General features: G+C 39.2%; 3 protein-coding genes across 4 annotated transcripts in view; all 3 read left to right on the top strand.

Moving 5' to 3' along the window:
- Positions 1 to 2,767, top strand: part of arhgap4b (Rho GTPase activating protein 4b) — a 34,730-nt gene extending 31,963 nt beyond the window's left edge. For both annotated transcript variants that reach the window (XM_020635338.3, XM_020635337.3), the window contains exon 24: positions 349 to 2,767. In XM_020635338.3, the coding sequence (XP_020490994.1) occupies positions 349 to 552 (204 nt within the window). In that variant the 3' untranslated portion in view covers positions 553 to 2,767. The remainder of the gene's footprint in view (positions 1 to 348) is intronic.
- Positions 2,768 to 4,767: 2,000 nt separating this feature from the next.
- On the top strand, positions 4,768 to 6,951 carry cav4b (caveolin 4b). Its single transcript, XM_020635295.3, has 4 exons — positions 4,768 to 5,062; positions 5,602 to 5,870; positions 6,239 to 6,426; positions 6,546 to 6,951. The coding sequence occupies exons 2-4, from the start codon at positions 5,607 to 5,609 to the stop codon at positions 6,727 to 6,729; spliced, it is 636 nt and encodes a 211-aa protein (XP_020490951.2). The 5' UTR covers positions 4,768 to 5,062; positions 5,602 to 5,606; the 3' UTR covers positions 6,730 to 6,951.
- Positions 6,952 to 7,970: 1,019 nt separating this feature from the next.
- On the top strand, positions 7,971 to 20,933 carry fam50a (family with sequence similarity 50 member A). The gene is made up of 13 exons (XM_020635356.3): positions 7,971 to 8,240; positions 8,447 to 8,531; positions 9,416 to 9,515; positions 11,425 to 11,561; positions 12,726 to 12,802; positions 14,298 to 14,364; positions 14,581 to 14,642; positions 14,811 to 14,887; positions 16,468 to 16,522; positions 17,435 to 17,483; positions 17,631 to 17,701; positions 18,600 to 18,710; positions 20,656 to 20,933. The coding sequence occupies exons 1-13, from the start codon at positions 8,130 to 8,132 to the stop codon at positions 20,662 to 20,664; spliced, it is 1,011 nt and encodes a 336-aa protein (XP_020491012.1). The 5' UTR covers positions 7,971 to 8,129; the 3' UTR covers positions 20,665 to 20,933.
- Positions 20,934 to 21,119: the final 186 nt, after the last annotated feature.

The raw sequence follows: 21,119 nt of genomic DNA, 5'->3' as shown, positions 1-21,119 counted from the left end.
TGTGAACGTCCAAGGTCCCTCCATATTGGAAATGTATTTGGGAAAATACTGAATAAGAAACAACAAAACTTCAGTCATCTGAAAGAATGGAAAAGGAGTAAGATTTTATGGTTGCCACGGTTACTTATGAATTCCCTTAGGATGAATGTGAACATATTTGAATGTCTCACTGAAACAGACCCAGAACAGGTTCAGGTTTTGGTGCAGATGTCTTCAGGGTCATGCTTCGCTGATCAAAAGTCTAAGAGACATCATTTTCATTTACTACCATGCCTCTGTTTCTCTCTCTCTCTCTCTCTCTCTCTCTCTCTCTCTCGTGGTTTGCTTCTCCTCCTCTCGCTCTCACAGGATATGATCAGCCGTCAGATGAACTCTGTGTTCAAGGAGCTTCTGTCTCGCCAGCCTTCTGTGCAGCAGCCGGCCCTCGCCCCCCCAGCAGCTACAGCTCCCTCTCCTGCTTCCTCCACTTCCTCTCTGCCTCAAGCCGGCCCCAGTGCCAAAAAAGTGGGATTTGGCCTCAGAGGACGGACCCTTTTCAGGCCGGTGGACTAAGAGAGAGGAGAGGGTGAATGGAATCATTATTGTTTAAAAATGATTATTATGCTGATGATACATTTGGTGAAAATCTTGAATTATTTTATTTTGACAGGTGTATAATATTCGCGTCTCTGCCATCTCATAGTGCCACTAGTCTCGGTGCCGTGTTACTGTATGTCCAGTGTGTCTGTTTTTCAGCTGGTTTTTGGTTTATGTTGTCGTCTGGTTTTGTTCTCAAAGCTTTTTGCCATTTTGGGAGAATCAGGGATTGACATCAGCAGAGAAACTACCAGACTGACTTTTTTAAGTGATTGCCATAAAAAAAAAATCCTCAAAGAAAAGACTGACACTGCCCCTTAGTGGCAGATCTGAGATTAGCTCACCCTTACAGTGTTCGGTTTATCTTCATGAAAGAACTCATCTGGGGCCTGAGTGCCTTTACATCTTTTGCTTTTAACATTATTTTACTTGAAAAGTTTTGACCGGTTTGCATTTTGTTTAAAAAAATAATTTGATCTGTTTATGTAACTACACAAAGTTGTCAATATTAAATTGTGAAATTATTACCAAATTATTACCAAATTATGACCTAAATTGCCTAAATTAGGTGAAATACAATATCAACCTTTAATTAGCAAAACAGCTAAATCCCCACTTGTTTTACATGTTTGGTACATTATTTGTCAGTGAATTTTATTGAGTTTTATTTTTATTTTTTTATTAGAAAATTCCCTTTCTCAAATGTCTGTTTTTTTATTTCACACAATTTGTTTACTATCACTTCTCATGCCAGCAGTGAGCAAGTTCAACAACTGCTAACATTAGCCAGTTAGCTCCTGTTAGCTTATGCAACAAACCTGTCAGTTATTTTTAATTAATTATACTAAAAATAAGTGTAACCATGCAGCAGCAGTAAAGCTTTTAGTAATTTTTAAAGCCTTAGCTTGACAAGGCTGCTCATGCTTCCTACCTAACTTGTTATAGCTAGCAAGGCTAACAAGCTAACCGAGTTAACTAAAAGAACTCAACTCTCCGAGCTAGTTTTAGCTAGTTGTTAGCTACTTAGTTGCAGTTGTGACGCCATAAAAATTAAAAAAGGGGTTTGTTTTTTGCCAATTCACAGTAGCAGATAGATAGTTTAGCCACTTTTATGTGACATAATTGTTGTCTAGCTTGCAGGAGTTAGCAGGCTAATTAGCGAAGTTGTTGAACTTGTGACCTTATGAGGCAGGGGGCATTTGATTAGCTTAAAGGTGAGAGGGCACAAAAAGATAACGGAAAGTGACAAAAAAGTGAAATGCTTTCATAAACAAAAATCTTATTTAATTTATTAATTTTAAATAAATGAAGATAAAACATTTTGAAGTAAATTCCTTTTTTCCTCCTGTAATTTCTTGCATCATGTCAGAAACTGTTTCATTTAGGCAATTTATTTATGTGAATATTCATTTCACATGTTTTTGATAATGATCATTTTGGGTCACAGATGTTTGCTGGGAAAATGTAAGCAGTGAAGTTAGTACTTTATAACGGCATGCAGTATTCTCACACACATACACGCACACATACATATACACACATACACACACACATAAAGATGGAAAAGACATTCCCCTTCATATGTGATACGAGGCCCAATATGCAGGCCAAAACTCAGGGCTTTTGCTAGAGTTAGAGAAAGGCTAGCTCAGGTTTGGTTTCGAAGGAATAAGTAAGAGTTTCTCACTCAGGGCTTTGGTTTACTGACTCTTCAACTGGAAACTGTGCCCTAGCCTCAAGAGCCAAAATGGCCCCCATTTCAGAGAGGAAACAGTGACTTCCTCTGCTTTAAACTGTGAAAACGACGTTGACATTTCGGAGCCACGTTCAAAACTCTTGTCTCTTTCATCCGCACATTTTGGCCCCCCTGACTTTCTCTCGCATTGTGCACGGGTCTCATTCAAACATGCGTTTCAGGATTTTTGCAGTGAGGTGTAAAATTACTTTGACTCCAAAAGCTTTTGAAAAGTTTACATTCATATCATCTCTCCTCTGTCGTGTTTCAGTATTGGCATCATGGGAGTTGAATCCTTTTTTCTTTCTTTTTTTCATTAATTCTGCTTTGATGATTTAACACCCCGTTATTCTGGATCACTGTTTGATGATGTCACTAAATTTACTGTGTCCAACTGTATATGTGGTTAACAAAAATATGAATACAATAAAGATGATAAAGTGATGAATGATTAAATGGTTGTCAGTGTACTTAAACTGCTTACATGACTATAATCCAGGGACGGATCTACAGGGAACTAGTCTGTGAGGGGCAGCTGTGGCTCAGTTGTTAGAGTCGGGCTGTATCCGAATTGCCAAGTACCTACTCAATCTGTCAGTAGGCAGTAGACAGTACCTACTATGCGTGCTGTATACTGTTAGTACCTACTGTTCAGTATGCACACACAGTAGGCAGATATTTGTGCCTACTTCTTCTGATTCATTCAGTAAGGAAGTGACGTCATTTACGTTTCCCGAACCAGCCGCATTCACCCGTTTTTTTTTTTTTTTTTTTTGTTTAGCTAACCCTAAGAAGAGTAATGCGCATATACAGTCAGGTAAAAAAAAAAAACAATATGACAATGTAAATCAAGTAAAAGACAGATTAAATAACTAAATAACATACAGTACCCTACATAAAGAAAAGTAGAAATGAAAGACAGTAATATACAGAATACAAAGTAAAATAAACCAATAAAGACGCATTTAAATAGTGAAATCATTATTTAAATAGAGGGAGAAAGGTTTTATAATAATGCAGACATTTGTTATATTTTCTGTTGTTAATTAAAAGTAGTGATTTCAGTCGAGACTTAAAAATTGATTCAATTAATCCACGCTCGGTTTTGATTTGGAGGCGGGCGTGACGATTTACGTTTAATTTCGCACAGCATTGTGGGTGGTAAAATACAATTCATTTCCTGAAAGCACGCATCCGATCCATACTGCATAAAACCCTGAAGTTAGTATCCATACTGAAATGTTCAGTATACTGAGGTGGACCCAAGAAATGCATGCTGAATGACCATGAAAGTTCAGTATACTGAAACTCCATACTGAATAGTACGTACTGCCTACTGAACTGTGGCTATTCAGAAAGGGCACCGGTTGTCTCAGCTGCAAGATTTCAGGTTCAATCCTCAGCTGTTGAGTAAGACACTTAACATCAAGTTGCTCCCGCTGCTTTGTCGACGGTGTGTGAATGTGTATGAATGGGATTAGTTTCTTGTGATGGTCACCTTTAATAGCAGCCTCTACCATCAGTGTGTGAATGTGTAGGTGTGACCTGCGCTGTAAAAGCTCTTTGAGTAGTCAGAAGACTTGAAAAGTGCTATACAAGCTGAAGTCTACTTACCATTTACCATTTAGTCTGAAACCTACAGATGACTCCTAAAACTCTATCTGCCAAAACATGTAATGCACTCTATCCCTGTTTCCAAGTTTAGACATGACTTGAGTCGCAATTTTCCATAACCATACATATGTTTGGATATCACAGACAAAAACACAGACCAGCAGAATAACATATTTCTGTGCTTATTATCTTAATTTAAATGATCTTATCTTATCTTTCAACTATAAAAACCCATCGTGTGTGGGCTCAGAAATCGGGTCATTTCACACAGTTTCCGCCAGTTTTAAGTCAACTAAGGTACAAAAAAAAAAGCATCAGCTATTTTAAGCTCTAATGTGGATGACCATAAAACAATTACACCATAACAAGCAAAACGCAATGATCGTTAAGTGAATTGTTTTGCACCAGCAAAGTTTTTGTAGGCCTTCTTTTGGAATAGACGTCCCACCCAAACGGGAAGAAATGTTCCTAGAACTTAATTTAGACCCTCGTCTCTTCATTGGAAACCAGTGAGGTCCTCCAAAGGTTCCTCATCCCTACATGGGGAAAGTCCCTCAGGTTGAATTTGGTAGTACATTTGGGGATCCCCGACCATCACCCTTTCAAGCCCTCTGCCAAAGTCTCTTGCCAGCCCAAATAAAAAACAGAAATCTGCCCCTGATTCTGACTAATCACAATACACAATGCATCCAATGCACACACGTGTGTGTGTGTTGTGTACACATGTGCACCTCATTGTTTCAGTTTCTGTCTCACAACTGCACCCAAGCACTGTAATGTGATCTTTTAGACCCACCCCTTCGTCTTCCTAAAATAACCCCTTCTACAGACACACATACACACACACACTGACAAACACTGACACACACTGACGCACAAACACTGACACACACACACACACATGCACACACAAGGAATAACAGGCACTGTGCCACATTAGCACTCGTGCTGCTCTAAGTCTGTCAAACACACTAAAGGTGTCTGTGTGAGCTGAGATAAGCCCTATGGGGACATTGTGATTAGCAGGTTGGCCGGATCTCATTCACGTTTTGGATTAGCACTTTTCTGCAGAGACATCCCAGCCTTGGCTCTCTGCAAGGGCCTCTTTTATTGATACAAGATTACCCAGTGAAAGAGGTAAGTCAGACATGTTCTTATAACTTCTACCAATGCTGGCAAAGACCTACTACAGTGACCTCTCAAAAAAATATACAAGTCATGATTACAGTTGTCGCCTTTTAGCACTTTTTTTAATGCATGTTTTGTGCCAAATCTCACACATAAATGTTAATTCAAAGTCTATTAATTAGCTATTAATAATTGTAGTTATATCTCAAGTTCAAAAAAGTGAAACATTTAATGCAAGAACAGTGATACAGAATGATGATACTGTATGTGTTTAATTTTAAAAAGGCCCTTAAAAATAACCAGCTGCTATTTACAGATTTTGGTGTGGCTTCTTCTTGTGGGCTAAAAAACAGGTGGTAGTGCCAGTGCTCAGCTCGCTGTTACACTCAACATGCCTGAGATCTGCTGTCTGTGTGTGTGTGTGTGTGTGTGTGTGTGTGTGTGTGTGTGTGTGTGTGTGCTTGCTTTGGTTTTGATTATAAGTGTGTTTGATTGGCAGCAGGCATCACTGTATATTTAACTGCGTTTGCATGTCTCTCTTTCCTCAGTAAGGATGATGATGGTGAGCGATGACTGTCTTGTGGAGTGTAAGATCGATGATGACAGCGAAGAAGAAAACGGAGAAGAGGAACAATTAAAAATTCCTCCACCTCCTCCAGAGTTTGCGTCTAAAGCCTCGACTCCAGTGTCAAAACCACCAACCCCTCCCACAGCCCCTGCCACGCCCACACCCACGCCAACACCTACACCAACACCTACACCTTCATCCGCCCAGCCTGTCAACAGAGACCCTTACGGCATCAATAAGCACCTAAAGGTCCTCCCAACTATTTCTTCTCTAATTTATGAATCTGCAGTGTTAGAACATGAGAGTCCTTAAATCTTAAAATCAACATTTTGCTTCCTGCCACAAAAGGAATTTGCCTCCGTCGTCAATAGCTTTTTGCTTGATTTTTGCTACACTGCTACAATTTCCATCATCAAATGAGAAATTAGATTCTTCTTTAGAATTCAATATTTTGTTTCTAGTCGTGCTTTTTGTCTCAGCAGTTTTAAACCATAAGTCTCTATGAGTCAACCCGTTGTTTCTGTCTCACCTAAAGCACTGTAGCACTTCAGGAAATACTTAATTTGCTCTTTAAATAAACTGACTTCTCTTTACTCTTTGCTGTTCACTATCTGCAGGTGGAGGTCAGTGACGTGCTGGTGGAGCCCACCACACCTCATAGCATAGACCAGGTGTGGTTTTATAGCGTCTCAGGCTTTGAGAAGACTCGTATCTGGACATACCGCTGCCTCTCCTTGCTGTTTGCTGTGCCCTTGGCGCTCCTCTGTGGTGTATTCCTGGCCATTCTTGCCAGTCTACATGTCTGGTATGCTGGAGCAATAAAAATTCTCTGCATGGGATTGTAGTGGATAAAACTTCCATCTGATTTTTTAAAGGTAATCTCAAATTATTGAAAATATTCTCTCTTTCTGTCTCTCTCTCCAGGTTTTTAGTGCCTTGCATACAGCTGAGCAACACCTTCGTCCCGTGCCTGCGGTCATTGTGTCTGTGTTCTGTGAATGTTTTCATCTCTCCCTTCTGCACATCTCTAGCTCTCTGCTGCAGCCAAATCAACGTTTTACTGTCCAAAAAGGACTGGCATCCGACAAGAGACAAGGAGGCTGTTTGAATGTTTGAGAGAAAGAGAGAGAGAGAGAGAGAGAGAGAGAGATGTAACCTTTTTTTATTTGATTTTGTATTATTATTCTGCAGCCTGGTGATGTTAATACTGTGTCATATGTTTTCTACATGATAGCTTATTATTATTTTGTAATATTATTAAAACTATGCTGAAATCAAATGTTGTACTAAAGTGCAAAACCCCGTTATTAAAATGTTTTTAAACCTCCTGTATTCTGTTACCCTGTTGTATTTCTTAAAGGGTGAAATTCGAAATTATTGTTTTGGTTTACATACACCTTTATTAAAACATACATACATATACCTTTATTAAAAACATACATACATACTTTATTGAAGCATACATACATACACCTTCATTAAAACACACACCTTTATGCCACCTGGGGGCGGCAGTAGCTCAGTCTGTAGGGACTTGAGTTGGGAACCGGAGGGTTGAGGTTCAAGTCCCGATGCGAACCAAATATGGAACTTGGTCTGGTAGCTGGAGAGGTGCTAGATTGCTTCCTGAGCACTGCCGGGGTGCCCTTAAGCAAGGCACCAAACCCCCTACCCGCCACCAGCTCAGGAGCGCCCACTGTGGGCTGCTCCGTCACTCTGACATCTCTCCATTAGTGCATGTCCATAGGATCCTGTTTGTGCATGTGTGTGTATACTTCAGCCTGTTGCATGACTTACAGAGTGTAAAAACAGAATTTCAAAAACCTATTTTGAAAATAACAACATACATACCCTTGTCGAAAATAACGACAGAAAAAAGGAAACAAAATGTCAAACATTCCCATGTCAAAAAAAACGACATACATACCCTTGTCGAAAAAGACGACAAACATACCTCTGCCGAAAATAATGACATACATACCTGTCAAAAAATGAAAAGAATTACATACCTATGTCGAATAAAAACTACATACATACCTATGTAAAAAAAACGGCATTAATGTCGATGTTGAAAAAAAGAAAAAAATGACATATATATCACATATACACACACAAAAAGTAGAACTACTTGTATGAGAATAGGTTTTGACCTTAGCTTTAAAGTAAATTAATTATGACAATAGCTGTGTAATCATTTGGAGAAAATAGTACAGACAAGTACAGTTATATACTCTCATAGTTTTATCTCTTTTAAATCAACACAGTTTGAAACGTTTCATCGTAATTCCGAGGATTTTTGGGGAACCTGAATGCATCATCATCAAACTACCCATAATGCTCTTTTGTCGCAGCCATTTTTCTTGTTGTGGCTGATGTGTTGGTAGTCGGTGTGCATTCACAGTTGTAGATTAATCTGTTACCGGTATTTCTTTTACAATTTGACTTGTCCTTACGGTTTATTGTGTCTTAAAAGTTGTCGAAAGAAATCTTTGACAAAAAGTAAGCGACATGGCGCAGTACAAGGGAGCAGCCAGTGAGGCTGGGAGAGCCATGCAGCTCATGAAGAAACGAGAAAAAGAAAGAGAACAGCTCGAACAGCTGAAGCAGAAGATTGCCGAGGTTTGTAACTTTTTATTACAAAATATAAACTGGTTAATTCATTTGGGTAATAATGTGAGTAAGCTCAGCGTGTTTGTTATAAGCTAGTAGCCGTTATGCTAGCACCCCACTGATAGCTACCCCTTCCTGTGTCAGTGAAGAGGTTACCGTCGGTCACATAACACTGATTAAATAAAACAAGACACTGTCTCTGTTTCTGTTTCCAGGACAACATGGTCAAGTCTAATATTGATAAGAAGTTCTCAGCTCATTATGATGCTGTCGAGGCCGAGCTGAAGTCCAGCACTGTTGGTGAGTATGTCTCTTTAAAACCACAATACACAAACAAAACAAATCCACCTTACAGGTAGAGACAGAGCTCCACTTCATCACATAATGCCCCAAGTATCAGGATGTCCCCCAAAATAACACATCTCCACCCTGAATTTGAAGACATGAACAGAGACACAAAAGTCCTATATCCACTTTTTCATATCTCTATTTTTTTTAAAGCTGAAAGGAAATGCACAATATATCTCGATGTTTTTTTCCTGTAAAGAAAAAAAAACAAAAAAAAGGTCAGTTTGAAGTCATATCCACCTGGGCCAAATGTCAAACATGTACTTTTATTTACAGCCAGCTGCTTAGGTTCAACATACATACATTGATGATGTACTTTACTGATCCCTAACTGGGACATGTAGGTGTAACAGCAGCAGGTTATTAAAGCAAATCAAATCAACAGAAGAATACATACACAGTAAATAAATCAGGAGTGAGTCGGTTTTATTTAGAAAGATGATCATATGTACGTGATCAGTGGTGAGTTGTGTTCTCAGTCTATTGACGGTAAGTGGGAAAAAAACACTCTGTTGACCGCTTTATTTTTGCCTCACTTTTCTCAGTACCGCTTCTTCCTTTAGGAGTACTAGCAGTAGTTTTTCTGTGTTGCAAAGGTGAAGGATTCACTATTTTGGTGAAAAATTGGTATTACATGTGACCACCAGTAAAATTGTAAACAGATTGTCGGTTGATATATTTTTAATGGGTTTAATTTTTAACATCTCTAATGCCAAGTAACATAACTTTAAATCATTCTATTGACTTTGTTCATAAGATATTTTTGAATGACATTGACAGAACATATTGATGTGATAGTTGTTTGAGTGTAATCATTTTATTGATGTCTTGATCAGGTCTGGTGACACTGAATGACATGAAGGCCAAGCAGGAGGCGCTGGTCAAGGAGCGAGAGAAACAGCTGGCCAAGAAGGAGCAATCGAAGGAGCTCCAGCTGTGAGTTATTTACTACTGGCTCAATATTTAAAGGGGATGTAAAGCACATGGCTTTAAAAGACTGGCTGGTCACTATAAACACCAGTGTTACATTTTTTGAGAGATGTGATGAGGCAGTCTTTCAGTGTTGCCCAGGATACAAGATGTATAAACTTCCTGTTTCCTACAAAGGCGCTCATAAACTCAGCAGATAGCCTGTCTACTCATACCTAAATGTTTGTTCTAGACACCTGGTTAATGTTGTTAGGAAATTGTTGCAGTCAGGTGAGGTTTAGAGAGCAAGACTACTCGGTTAAGTTAAGAAAAGAGGTAGTGATGTTGTGTGAAAATCAGTGAGCCGCTCACATTAGATTGTGTTTATTGGATATGTAACCTCTTATAAGGGACTTTTAGCTTGAATTAAGCAAGTCTATTTTTACAGTCTATGGTCTGGATTATAGTCTTCACATGGTTCACACCGACTCCAGTCTCCTTGGGAAAGGATCTGTATTTCTTTGACCCATCCGTCACCCCTGAATAATAACTTACGGATTATGCAAAATACATTTTTTGTCCACTTTTCAGATAATGTGTGCTCAAACAGGCTGTTTGGAGATTTGACACTCCCACAGCTAGGTGTTTGTTCTGCCCTCTGAGTCTGCCTGCTCACTGTAAACTATAGGGCATGGAGCGAGAAAGCCAGAGACACCCAAGCCCTTCCAGAGAGGGGCGTTGTCGTACGCAACACATTTGCATTTAAAGGTACAGACACAGAAACATCCTGTTCTGAGCAGGGCTGAAATAGAGGGGTTTATAGACATGATAAAGTACAGGATCAGAGTGGATATTTGGTGAGAAACAGGCATGTTTTTTGGGAGCTCTGAGACATATTTAAACTGGTTGAAAATGAGAATAATATGTGACCTTTAATGGACTTAATCATGGCCTCTATACAAGATTACCATACCAACACCTTTTTCCCTACTTCAACCATCTTATTATTAACCACCAGAGGTAGATGCCTAACCCTAGATGTGCATATGGGTCGAAACAAGCTGTTAATGGCATGACATTATAAGCAAACTTTTTGGTGTGGGAAGTTTCCCCCATTTAAATGTTAGGAAAGTGTGTGGGAAATGTTTTTCTGAGGCTATCCAACCATCCAATAAGCAGGTGAATGGAGTGTGAATGGAGAACAGAGCCTATAAAGTACTGTTAAATGTTTTAATTCTTTACAATCATGTTTATTTCCTTAAAGTTTACCAATAAAACAGATATTTATGCAACTGGGGGGGATTGAGAAACTCCTACAAATTATTTATATAGTGCTAACTATCAGTGAAGTTGATTTAGAGACTATCGAGTCATGTATACAAAGAGGTCTGCTTCTGCTAATATAGCTGAGAGGAAATTGACTGTGGTCCAAGAACCTTCTTTCATCTCTGCCTGACTCTTCCAAGTTTCCTTCTCATTTGTAAGAGAGGGCTCTCTAATTCCAAAAAGTTGTCCTTACTTGCACCGAAGCTTGTTTCCCAGCTGTTGTTGTAGTACTCCTCCACTGTAGTTGAAACGGAGGTCGAGTAGCATTCTTGTGGTACTGTTTTGCCAGGGAAAACAGTCATAACCTAGCAATCATACAAAACAAAACACTAACTTGAGACTATCCTGACGTCATAACTAGCACAACAGAGCCAAGATAAAAGACAGTCTATCCCCAGGTGCCTAGAGAAGAACCTCCTGTTCTTGGATGACAATATTCTTAATAATAAAACAGTTGTTACTTGAGTCTTAGTCCTGCAAAGAAAATATATACGGTTTATTGAAAAGGCATTTAAAAAGGGGTAAAATAAACAGAGTGTGATCATTTTTGGCCATTCATCTTCCAACTTGTGACGTCAGTTGTTCATTGTATTTGTTTTCCTCTTTGCAGCAAGCTTGAGAAGCAAAAAGAGAAGAAGAGGAAGGAGGAACAGAAGAGAAAAATAGCCAGCTTGTCTTTTAATCCAGAAGATGAAGGAGAAGAGGAGGAGGAGGAAGAGGAGGAAAATGAAGAGGAGGAGCTGGATTGTGAGTACTGATGTGAACGATGTTTATACGTGCTTTAGTTGTTTTCTTTAATAATCATTAAGAGTTCATCTGATGATGTGCTTAGCTTGTGATATAGTAAATGTAAAACGACATAAGTGTTGTGGTGTCCCAATTTTGATTAAAAAATAAGCTTCCAATTTCTATAATCAAAAGCAGAAACAGCCCCATCAATTTGCTCAAGTCTGCAGCAACACTAAATCACTTTGAAGGTTTTACAGTGTAACTAAGCCATAGCCAGTTCCCCTGTGAAATAACCGAAGATAAATCCATAAAACCGTTTTAATGGGACATTAGGTCAGAATTTGGTCTCATATTAGCTGAAACAGAACAACCTGAGATTTAGAAACCAGATAATGATACACCCTTTTCTCCTCATTTTTTTTGGTATTAGAAAAACAAATTACAGGTACACAAACCTTTGAAATTTTTGTATGAGCTTTGAAAATGTTGAACACAAAGTACAGACACACAAAGTATAGAAAAACACAATTCATTTTGTGGACGTGTGTGTGTGTGTCACTGGCTGCTCCTGCAGCACAAAACATCAAACATGAAGCAGGCATTTGGTTAATGGGCCGAGCACATGACTGTAACCTATTCGATAATATTTTTATGCCTCCAACAGCAAAGTGTAAACCTGAAACTGAACCTGAATTTTGCACTTTATTCATTCAGCTTGAACTGGTTTTACTTTCTGGTTTAATGGTTTAGTACTCCACTCTACATTATAATAATACACTAAGAGACAAAGAAAAATTATTTTACAGAAAAACCTCTGTTTATCTTTGTTTGCATCAAATGTCAGGGGTCGCAAAACCTTCCAACACTAGACAGCTTATTCTGAACTTCATATAATACGGAATGTGAAAAATGTGACGTAATAGTCGATATGTTAATGATATTGTATGTAAATTATATTCAACAAAAACTTCGCCTTGATTGTAGATTCAGGTGATGTGACATGCCTAGCACCCAATGAACAGTAAACTGTAAAACAGGTAATGATCCAGCTACCATCACCTGGAGTCTTATGATGGTGAACAGGGGAGATAAACTACTCATAATCCGCCAGAAAACATTCTGTTTTTCCTCTCAGAGAAAGGAAATGACATGCTCATGATAAAGTTTCTCTTTGTCTTACAGACGCTCCAGTTAAGAAGAAGAAACTTGGGAAAAATCCAGATGTGGACACAAGTTTCTTGCCTGATCGAGACCGAGAGGTGAGGCTGCAATTTTTCATTTTGAGGAATCACACTTTGTTCTCCTTTGTATGTGTGACACTGTTTTCCGTCGCATTATAAATCAAACTGTAAAGATTAGAGGGATTTAAAGCTCTTACTTACTTTAAAAAAAATGATATTGGCCCTTTTGCTTGAACTGTCAGGAATGCTGTGGGGGAAGGAGTGTGGGGGGTAATGGTAAATGGAGCACTTTTCGAGTAGACTACTCAAAGCGCTTTTACACCGCATGTCACACCTAATTAATTAACTAATCCCATTCATACGTCGCCAATGAAGCAGCGGGAGCAATTCGGGGTTAAGTGTCTTGCCCAAGGACACATCAGACATGTTTCTGCAGGAGCTGGGTGTAGACATTAAGGTTGTCAAAATCTATTAACTCAGTTCACAGGTCTGCATATACTGATGTAGTCCTGAACTCATATTGGCGTTACAGTTTATGTCTCTTACTAACAGATAGAGAAAAGTGTCTGTTTTGTGCAAACCATTCTGCAACGTTTTGTGCAATTTCGACAGTATACAGGGGCTTGCAATTATTGGTAATTAAAGACAAGAAATTACAGAAACAGGCAGGGTTTTTTTTTACTAGTCAAGGTTTAAAATTCTGGTACTGAAGAGGTCTGAGGCACACAGAGGGTTAGTTAATAAAAAGCCTTTAATTCATCAGGGCTACAGACTCATCAAAACATGGCTGAAACATGTTGTTAGTCCTCAGCTCTTCAATAGCTTCTTGGCTGGATCCCCATGCTTCACTCCATGCATCTGCTTTTTAAAATTCTAGTATTACGACAACCCAAGTAGACATGTATCAACAAGTTGAATCTGCAGCTGATGCATATAGAAATGTAGTTGTCCCCTGTTTAACATTGTTTGTGTGTTATGTTGGTTTGGCAGTAGTTCAGTCATTGTGGCCAGGGTCCAAGTCCAGCACAGACCAGTGCTGAGTGTAAGGTGCCCAGTCACCTCCTGGACACTACTGGCTGCCCTTTAGCAAGGCATTTAACCCTGATTACTCAAGGCACCATCTCTCAGTATATGACGCGTGTCTGTGCATCCCTTTTCTTCATTTGTTTACCTTCAAAAGTTTCTCCCAGAGGAAATAATAATGTGTGATTTTATTTGAAAGCCAATAACGCACATATCTGGCAAGCTGCAGTGAAACAGACAAACCAAACAAAGGAAAGAAGTACCCGTTAAAACCAGGCTAACCAGATATACTTTCGCAATTATCCCCTTCAGCTGTATTTGTTTTAAACACACGCCGTAGTAATTAAGTCTTACAAAACAAAGAGATAAGATTGAAAAACCTGTCCATGAAACACTTGTGGCTGGATTATCAGTTTATACAGCTGTCCGTGCGGTTGATACAGTGCTGAAGCTGTGAATCTTTCACTGTGACATGCTCATTTTTTTATAATCAGGTGCCTAATGAAATGTTAATGCAACTTGTTCCTCTTCCCTGTCGACCTGTGTGCAGGAGGAGGAGAATCGTCTCAGAGAGGAGCTCAGACAGGAATGGGAGCTCAAACAAGAGAAAATTAAGAGTGAGTGGCACACACACACACACACACACACACACACACACACACACACACTTACTTTAATTACCAGCTGACTTTCTGTCCACAAAGTGTAAACTGTCAGATGTCTCAGCTTGAGTGTTCGGTGCTATTCTGTCTTTTCACAGCTATACTTACAAACATAAACACATGTAAACTCACACTAACTCTTCAAATATTGGTCTGTGTCTTTGTCTCCAGGTGAGGAGATTGAGATCACATTCAGCTACTGGGATGGTTCTGGACATCGTAAGACTGTCAAGGTAAAGCATGATGTGATGCAATGCTGCTCAGAGGACCTAATGATAACAGGAGATAATTATGGTAGAATAATGTATGGTTTCGTCTTTGCATTGGTCAAACAATGAACTTAACATAGTGGTAACGCTCTTAATGTCTCCATCATGTCTCTGTGTGTGCTCCCTTGTCAGATGAAGAAGGGCAATACAATCCAGAACTTTCTGCAAAGAGCCCTGGAGGTCCTCAGGAAAGACTTCAGTGAGCTCAGGTGAGGCCTTAAAGAGGATAAAGGAGTCTCAAATAAACATTCCTATTGTTGAATTAATTTGTATTTTCTCTGTTGTGAATGAATATGTGACTTATGAAAGAAAGTTTTCTTGTGTTAGCAGTTCTCTTTTTCAGACTTTCATACTGTCTCTAAAACGTGTCGTACAATGATGCAGGTGGCTGCAGTGATGAGGGTTTATAACGTTCGAGTAAAACAATGAATTACAGTCAAGGACACCAACTTTTAGTTGCAGGTTTGTGACTTATAAGGCTTATCAGACACAAACAATTATTTATTTTATCTTTAAAATGTATCTTCTACAAGATTGTCCTGGCCGAGTCAGGCAGCAGCAAAACAGCACTGTATTTGAAAATTCATGGTCAAGGCCAGGAGCTAAATCTGCAGCTGATGCAGACAGGACTGTAGCTGTCCCCTGTTTAACATAGTTTGTGTGTTATTTGGGTTTGGCAGTAGTTCAGTCCTTGTGGCCAGAGTCCAAGCGAGGATCCACTTTTTGTTAGAGCACTTTGGTGCAGCCTCAGGAGTGCCTTTTAGGACTGACATCTTTTAAATAAATGAGATTGCTGCATAGACAAAGTCAGTCCAAACACAGTGTACAGTCTGCAGAGCGCCACACTGAAGCTGATGAGTAAGTGGTTTGTTTGTTCGAGTGAACATCAGATTCCATACCAGGCATGAATAACGGACATGTTTGAAACTTGGAGGAATTGTAGATGATTTTAAACCTTGTAGCAAAACATCAGAGCTAAACAACCCTCTGTCTACCAAATCTTCAATCACATCTCTGTCTCTTTTTGGAGGCATTGATTTTAGCAAGAATTTCTGATCTTATGTAAAACACACAAATCATAGAGATACACACACACACACACACACACACACACACACACACACACACACACACACACACACACAGTTTGAAAAATGCCTGATATACTTGATATCGTATATGATCAGATGTGAAATCTGCAGTATGCCAAGAATACCCAGATGTGTACTGATTCAGGACAAATTCACAGTATGCATCAGACCAGTCTCCCTGATCTGATGCATACTGTGAATGATGCAAAGCGCCAGGTCAGAGATCGAAATGACGGACAGCAACAGCTATCATAATAGGGGAAATAATCACAATCAGACCAAAGCACAGAAAGATACCACAGATTATCTTTTTTTCAGACTGTAAGTACATGCTACACTGTAATGGTGTTTGCTGTTAGCTGGGTAGATCGGCTTTCTACCGGCTTTCCAGACCTGGTAATCTGCAAAATAACCCAGACGGGCAGTCATACTAGAGACTACCTTTGGATGCAGTATGGATTAACATACTGCATGCTGCATTCCATAGTAGTATGTAGTAGGTGGTTTCAAAAACAGTCACTTGTCAGCCACTCCATCAATAATAACTTCCAGCATTGTTTTTCCCACAGAATGGTAAATATTCAAATTCCAAACAGTCTAAAAACCTGAACAATTTAATCTGTTTTCCTTCCCACACTCACCTTGAGGAAAACCTTAACGGTATGTAAAAATGTAAAAACTTGTCTGTCTCTGTGCAGGTCTGCTGGAGTGGAGCAGCTGATGTACATCAAAGAGGATCTGATAATCCCACATGTATGTACTGTGTACATTACTAAATCCCCTCGCATCCACAGCTTCACTCTGTTTGGATATTCTGTTTACTTAACTTTCAGTCCATTTCATTTATCACTCAAGTGATGCAGCCGATTCAACACCTCCAACTGATGTGTTTATTTTTGACCACACACACACACACACACACACACTGCTTATATCACTTTGAAGTGCAGGTGTATACTTTGGACTACATTTAAGGTGTACCATCATTAACATTTTAAATATTTAGTTTATGCTGTTTCTTTCACGTGGTGAGATAGGAAAGAGTTCTGGTTGAAAGTGAAGGAAGAGAAGCTCCCAGCAAAGACTACATGGTGTTTGAATCATGGTGTTAGAAAAGCTCTGTGTGAACATCATTCTTTATTATATTGTATTGTATCAGAAGAGCAGCTATCCGCTTGCTCAGAAATGATGAGAGAAGAACCCTCAAAGACATTGTGTCTTGCAGTTTCTTGCATACTCATGACAATGTGATGCTGATGTGCCGAAAGTATTTCCTTTTTTTGTGAAACCTTTACTAAAGTATAACTTCACAAGATGCTCCACGTAGGCGGCTGCTGCTCTTCTGACTATAGACTAAAATAACGACTTTAATCTCTTTAAATTTATGACTTTGTTCTCGTAAATGTACGACTCTTACGAAATGCATTCTTGTACATTTCCAATTTTATTGACGTAAATTTATGACTTTAATTTCCAAATCCTTTTTTCCCCTTAATGTGGCCGTAATACTCCTTCGTACATTGCAGAGTGTATCCACTGAAAACAGGATCTAAGGTTGAAGAAACAGGATGAAACTGTGTTTACAGACATACTTGTTTATGCGGTTTGAATCTGTCCAGCAGCTGTCGTTGAATTTCCTCACACTTTATCCGTTTAATCTTTCAGCATCACAGTTTTTATGACTTCATTGTGACCAAAGCCAGAGGCAAGTCTGGTAAGTTAACACCCAACAGCTTTAAGCCCCTTTGATATAAATCTTTATTTTGTATTTAGTCGTTGTTTTTGTTGCATTGTGATGAGAAATATGAAGTTTTGTTTTTTGCCTTTCATTCAGTTCAGCCCTCTTTTTTCCCCCCCACAGGTCCTCTTTTCAGCTTTGACGTCCACGATGATATCCGACTGGTTAACGACGCCACAGTAGAGAAAGATGAGGTGAGAATATTGGGTTACAATGGGTCTGTATAATATAGAAATGAGTAAGGCGCAACACAGTGGTTCTGTGCCTTGCTCAGGGGCACCTCAGCAGTACTCGTGAAGTGCCCTGGCACCTCTCCAGCTACCAGAACAACTTCCATTTATTTGGTCTGCACCAGGACTTGAACCGGAGACCCTCCAGTTCCCTACAGACTGAGCTACTGCAGCTTCATCTGAGTGCATCACGATGGTGTGAAACCCTTTATCTCAGCTCCTCCATCCAATGTGGACTGAGAAAGCAATGTTTACATAAATAATTGTTCTTATTTGTTTAGATAAAATTAGACTTTTTTCTGTTTAATGTCTCAAACTGAGATGAGGTATGTATTTGTGATTTATCATGTAGCACTAGTCTGAGCTTTCTGGCTTTGATCAGGTCATTTTTTTTGTTGTTTAGGAAAATAACTTTGATTCATTTTTCATCTGATATTTTGTTGGCGATAATGATGATCAGTTCACCGTTTTTACACTTTAACCTGAAAAAATGAGTTCTTCCTCATACAATAGAGGGGTTAGTGCTGTTTTAACTTGCTTAGATAAAAAGATTTGCAGGCTACAGCCGATTCATCTCTCATCTGTGTGGCATTTGGAAAACCATCTGGAGCAGCCATTGAGGCATAAAAGTGCATTTAAACAGCCTGGCCACAGAACAATTGGCTAAATTCACTGCAGCTGACCTCACACAGCGGCCAGCAGTGCGCACAAACACACCACCCATCAACAAATGTATCCAATACAAATACATGACGGAGACACTCTGGGAAACTTGTATTTATGCAGAAAAAGAGGATGAGTCTGGCATTGATTGCATTCAAAAGCCCTGTCCAAGTTTAACCCTGGTTTTCCTTCTCTAAAGTCTCATGCAGGTAAGGTGGTGCTGAGGAGCTGGTATGAGAAAAACAAACACATCTTCCCTGCGAGTCGCTGGGAGCCGTACGATCCCGAGAAGAAGTGGGACAAATATACGGTGAGAGCTGTTTGCGTATGACACACAATTCCAGGGATCATTTCATTTGTTGAATTTAATCTTTCACACAAGGGAAAACACCTGGCATGTGTTTTCTAGTAGATCATAGAACGATATCCCTGAAGAATTGGTAATAAGGTTTTAAAAGATTGAAAATGTTGTGCAGACAGCGACTCGGAGGCAGCTGGACTTCCTGTGTAGTCTGTACTTGCTGCTCACCCACCAGGTGTCGTCGGTTCTTCTCAGTTTTCTAGAACCACCTTTTGTCGTGATTGTGACCTCAGTGAAACTCACTGTCATGTTTGTCAGTCGGGGTGAAACAGTCAGGGAAGCTCTGACAGCTTGATGACGCTCAGATAAAGAGTAAAGACAGGTTTTAACTCCAGCTGGAGCAGGAAATTGAGAATCGACATCCATGCTGTCGTTCAACATGAGGTTGGACAAGAATTTAATACACAATCACTCTTCTCCATAAAGTTGTCATGACAATTTTCCCCTTGAATGTGTAGCTAGTCATTTTTGTATATATATATATATAAATATATATAAAAACAAATCTGCCACAGCTTATTGTATTATTCATTACACTAAAGTCCCTGTGAGGAGCTTTTAGCTGGTTATAAAACAGACTGACATAAATAGCCGCCTCTTAATGACCTATAAACACAAACAGGAACATCAAAGAGAAGATTGATTATTTCTACATACTTATTTGATTTGCTCAGATGCCAAGCATTCATTATGAATTGTAGGATTGGCATTTAAGATTATGAATATACACGTCACATCAACAAAGATGCAGGAGATACCGTTTTATATGTGCAGGGGGCGCCAAAATCACCACAACCCAAAGAGCCTGAAAGAAGCTTTAAGTATTAATAAATGCATCTTTAAAAGATTGGTACAAACATAACCAACCATAACAATGATAGTGTAATGGAAAAAATATGCTATTTATTTTAACTTAATCATTATTTTTTATTTGAATTCTTTTGTAGCTCAAATCTCAGCTCTGAATACCGAAAACTTCAGACGTGATTTCAGGTCAAACTAGTACTTTTATTGCTCTGTGTAGGGAGGCAGTATATCTGTCAGTTAGTCGTCAGACAGGTGTCTGAACAGCTTTACATTTCTCACACGCCATACATATAGAAGCTCTTCACATCGGGGCCTGGAGGCAGAGACAAAAAGATCCAGGGTTGAATATTCGGCTGATAAATTGGAATTTATTTCCTTTATTTAAAAAGAGTTGACCTTGGAAGGAACTCTCCGGGTATCTCTGCCACTTGAGAGAGAGTATCTCACCGGTTCCAAATATCCTGCTTGATCCCTCGTAAATGCCACATAATAGTTCTGTTTTGTGAGTGTTTCATGCATGAGTACACACTAATAAGATCCAAAGCTGGTTCATGGTACTAATTGGCCTTTAAAATGTCTGAAAGGTGTAACTACTAAGCTTCCTAATGTTGAACTTTAAGTATCTCAACATGAAGTTTAGTGAAAGCATGTGGCTCTCTCATGTGAATGAGGAATAAATCTGCACTCACAACCTGTGTTTTGATTGTCTAACGAATGTATCATGAAACTATTAAAAGTATGATTTTAATGATTCCCTTGGTGGAACTGGATAAACAACTCTTTGTTTGCGGTGTGATTCATCAGCGGAGAGAATCATATCCCCGGCATGGCGAAGCTGGCAACTTCTTCCAACACGGGCACGCTACAACAGAGCTGCAGTTTATCCAGATGCCTGGTGCATACATGCTGTTCTCCCCAAGTTTAATTATTACAGAAAAAGCCACAATCATGTTTTTCTGATCTGAACAGATTTGACCAAATGAATTCCAGAAGAGGTGATGTCGGGACACTTTATATCCTGTTTGTTCACCTAGTGTTGAGATGATTCATTCTCATTAAGTAACTTTGTTTTTGTTTTCTTTTTCAGATCCGGTGAAAAAGGCCGTCTCCTCCGCTCTCTGGAATCTCTCACACGGACTTTTAATGATGTTTTCCACATTTATTTTACTCCAATACAACATAGTGCGTCAAGGCTTCACAGCCTGTCAATTTTATTTTATTACTTATTTGACAAGCTGGGTTTTTTCCAATTGTGTTTGACTGAATGCAATGTTTCCTGTGAAAACGACCTCACATTTATTTGTAAATAGCTCATAAACATGTATTAGCATCTGTGCTCAATAAAAAAAAAAAATTAAAAAAAAACTGTCAATGACTACTACCTGTACTGAAGACAAAATGTTTTTGATTTATTTGGCACCATGTCTTGCAGGCTTTTGCCTCCTGAAAATACGTCAATCATTCATGTGTGTGTTTGTGTTGGTTGTGAAATGAACACCGTTCTCTGGCTCAGGCGTCTTACCATGAACTGTGTTTGAGAGCCAAACCTGC

This window comes from Labrus bergylta, chromosome 12 (assembly GCF_963930695.1).
Source record: "Labrus bergylta chromosome 12, fLabBer1.1, whole genome shotgun sequence".
NCBI classification, from domain to species: domain Eukaryota; kingdom Metazoa; phylum Chordata; class Actinopteri; order Labriformes; family Labridae; genus Labrus; species Labrus bergylta.
This window is presented reverse-complemented; position numbering and strand designations above follow the sequence as displayed.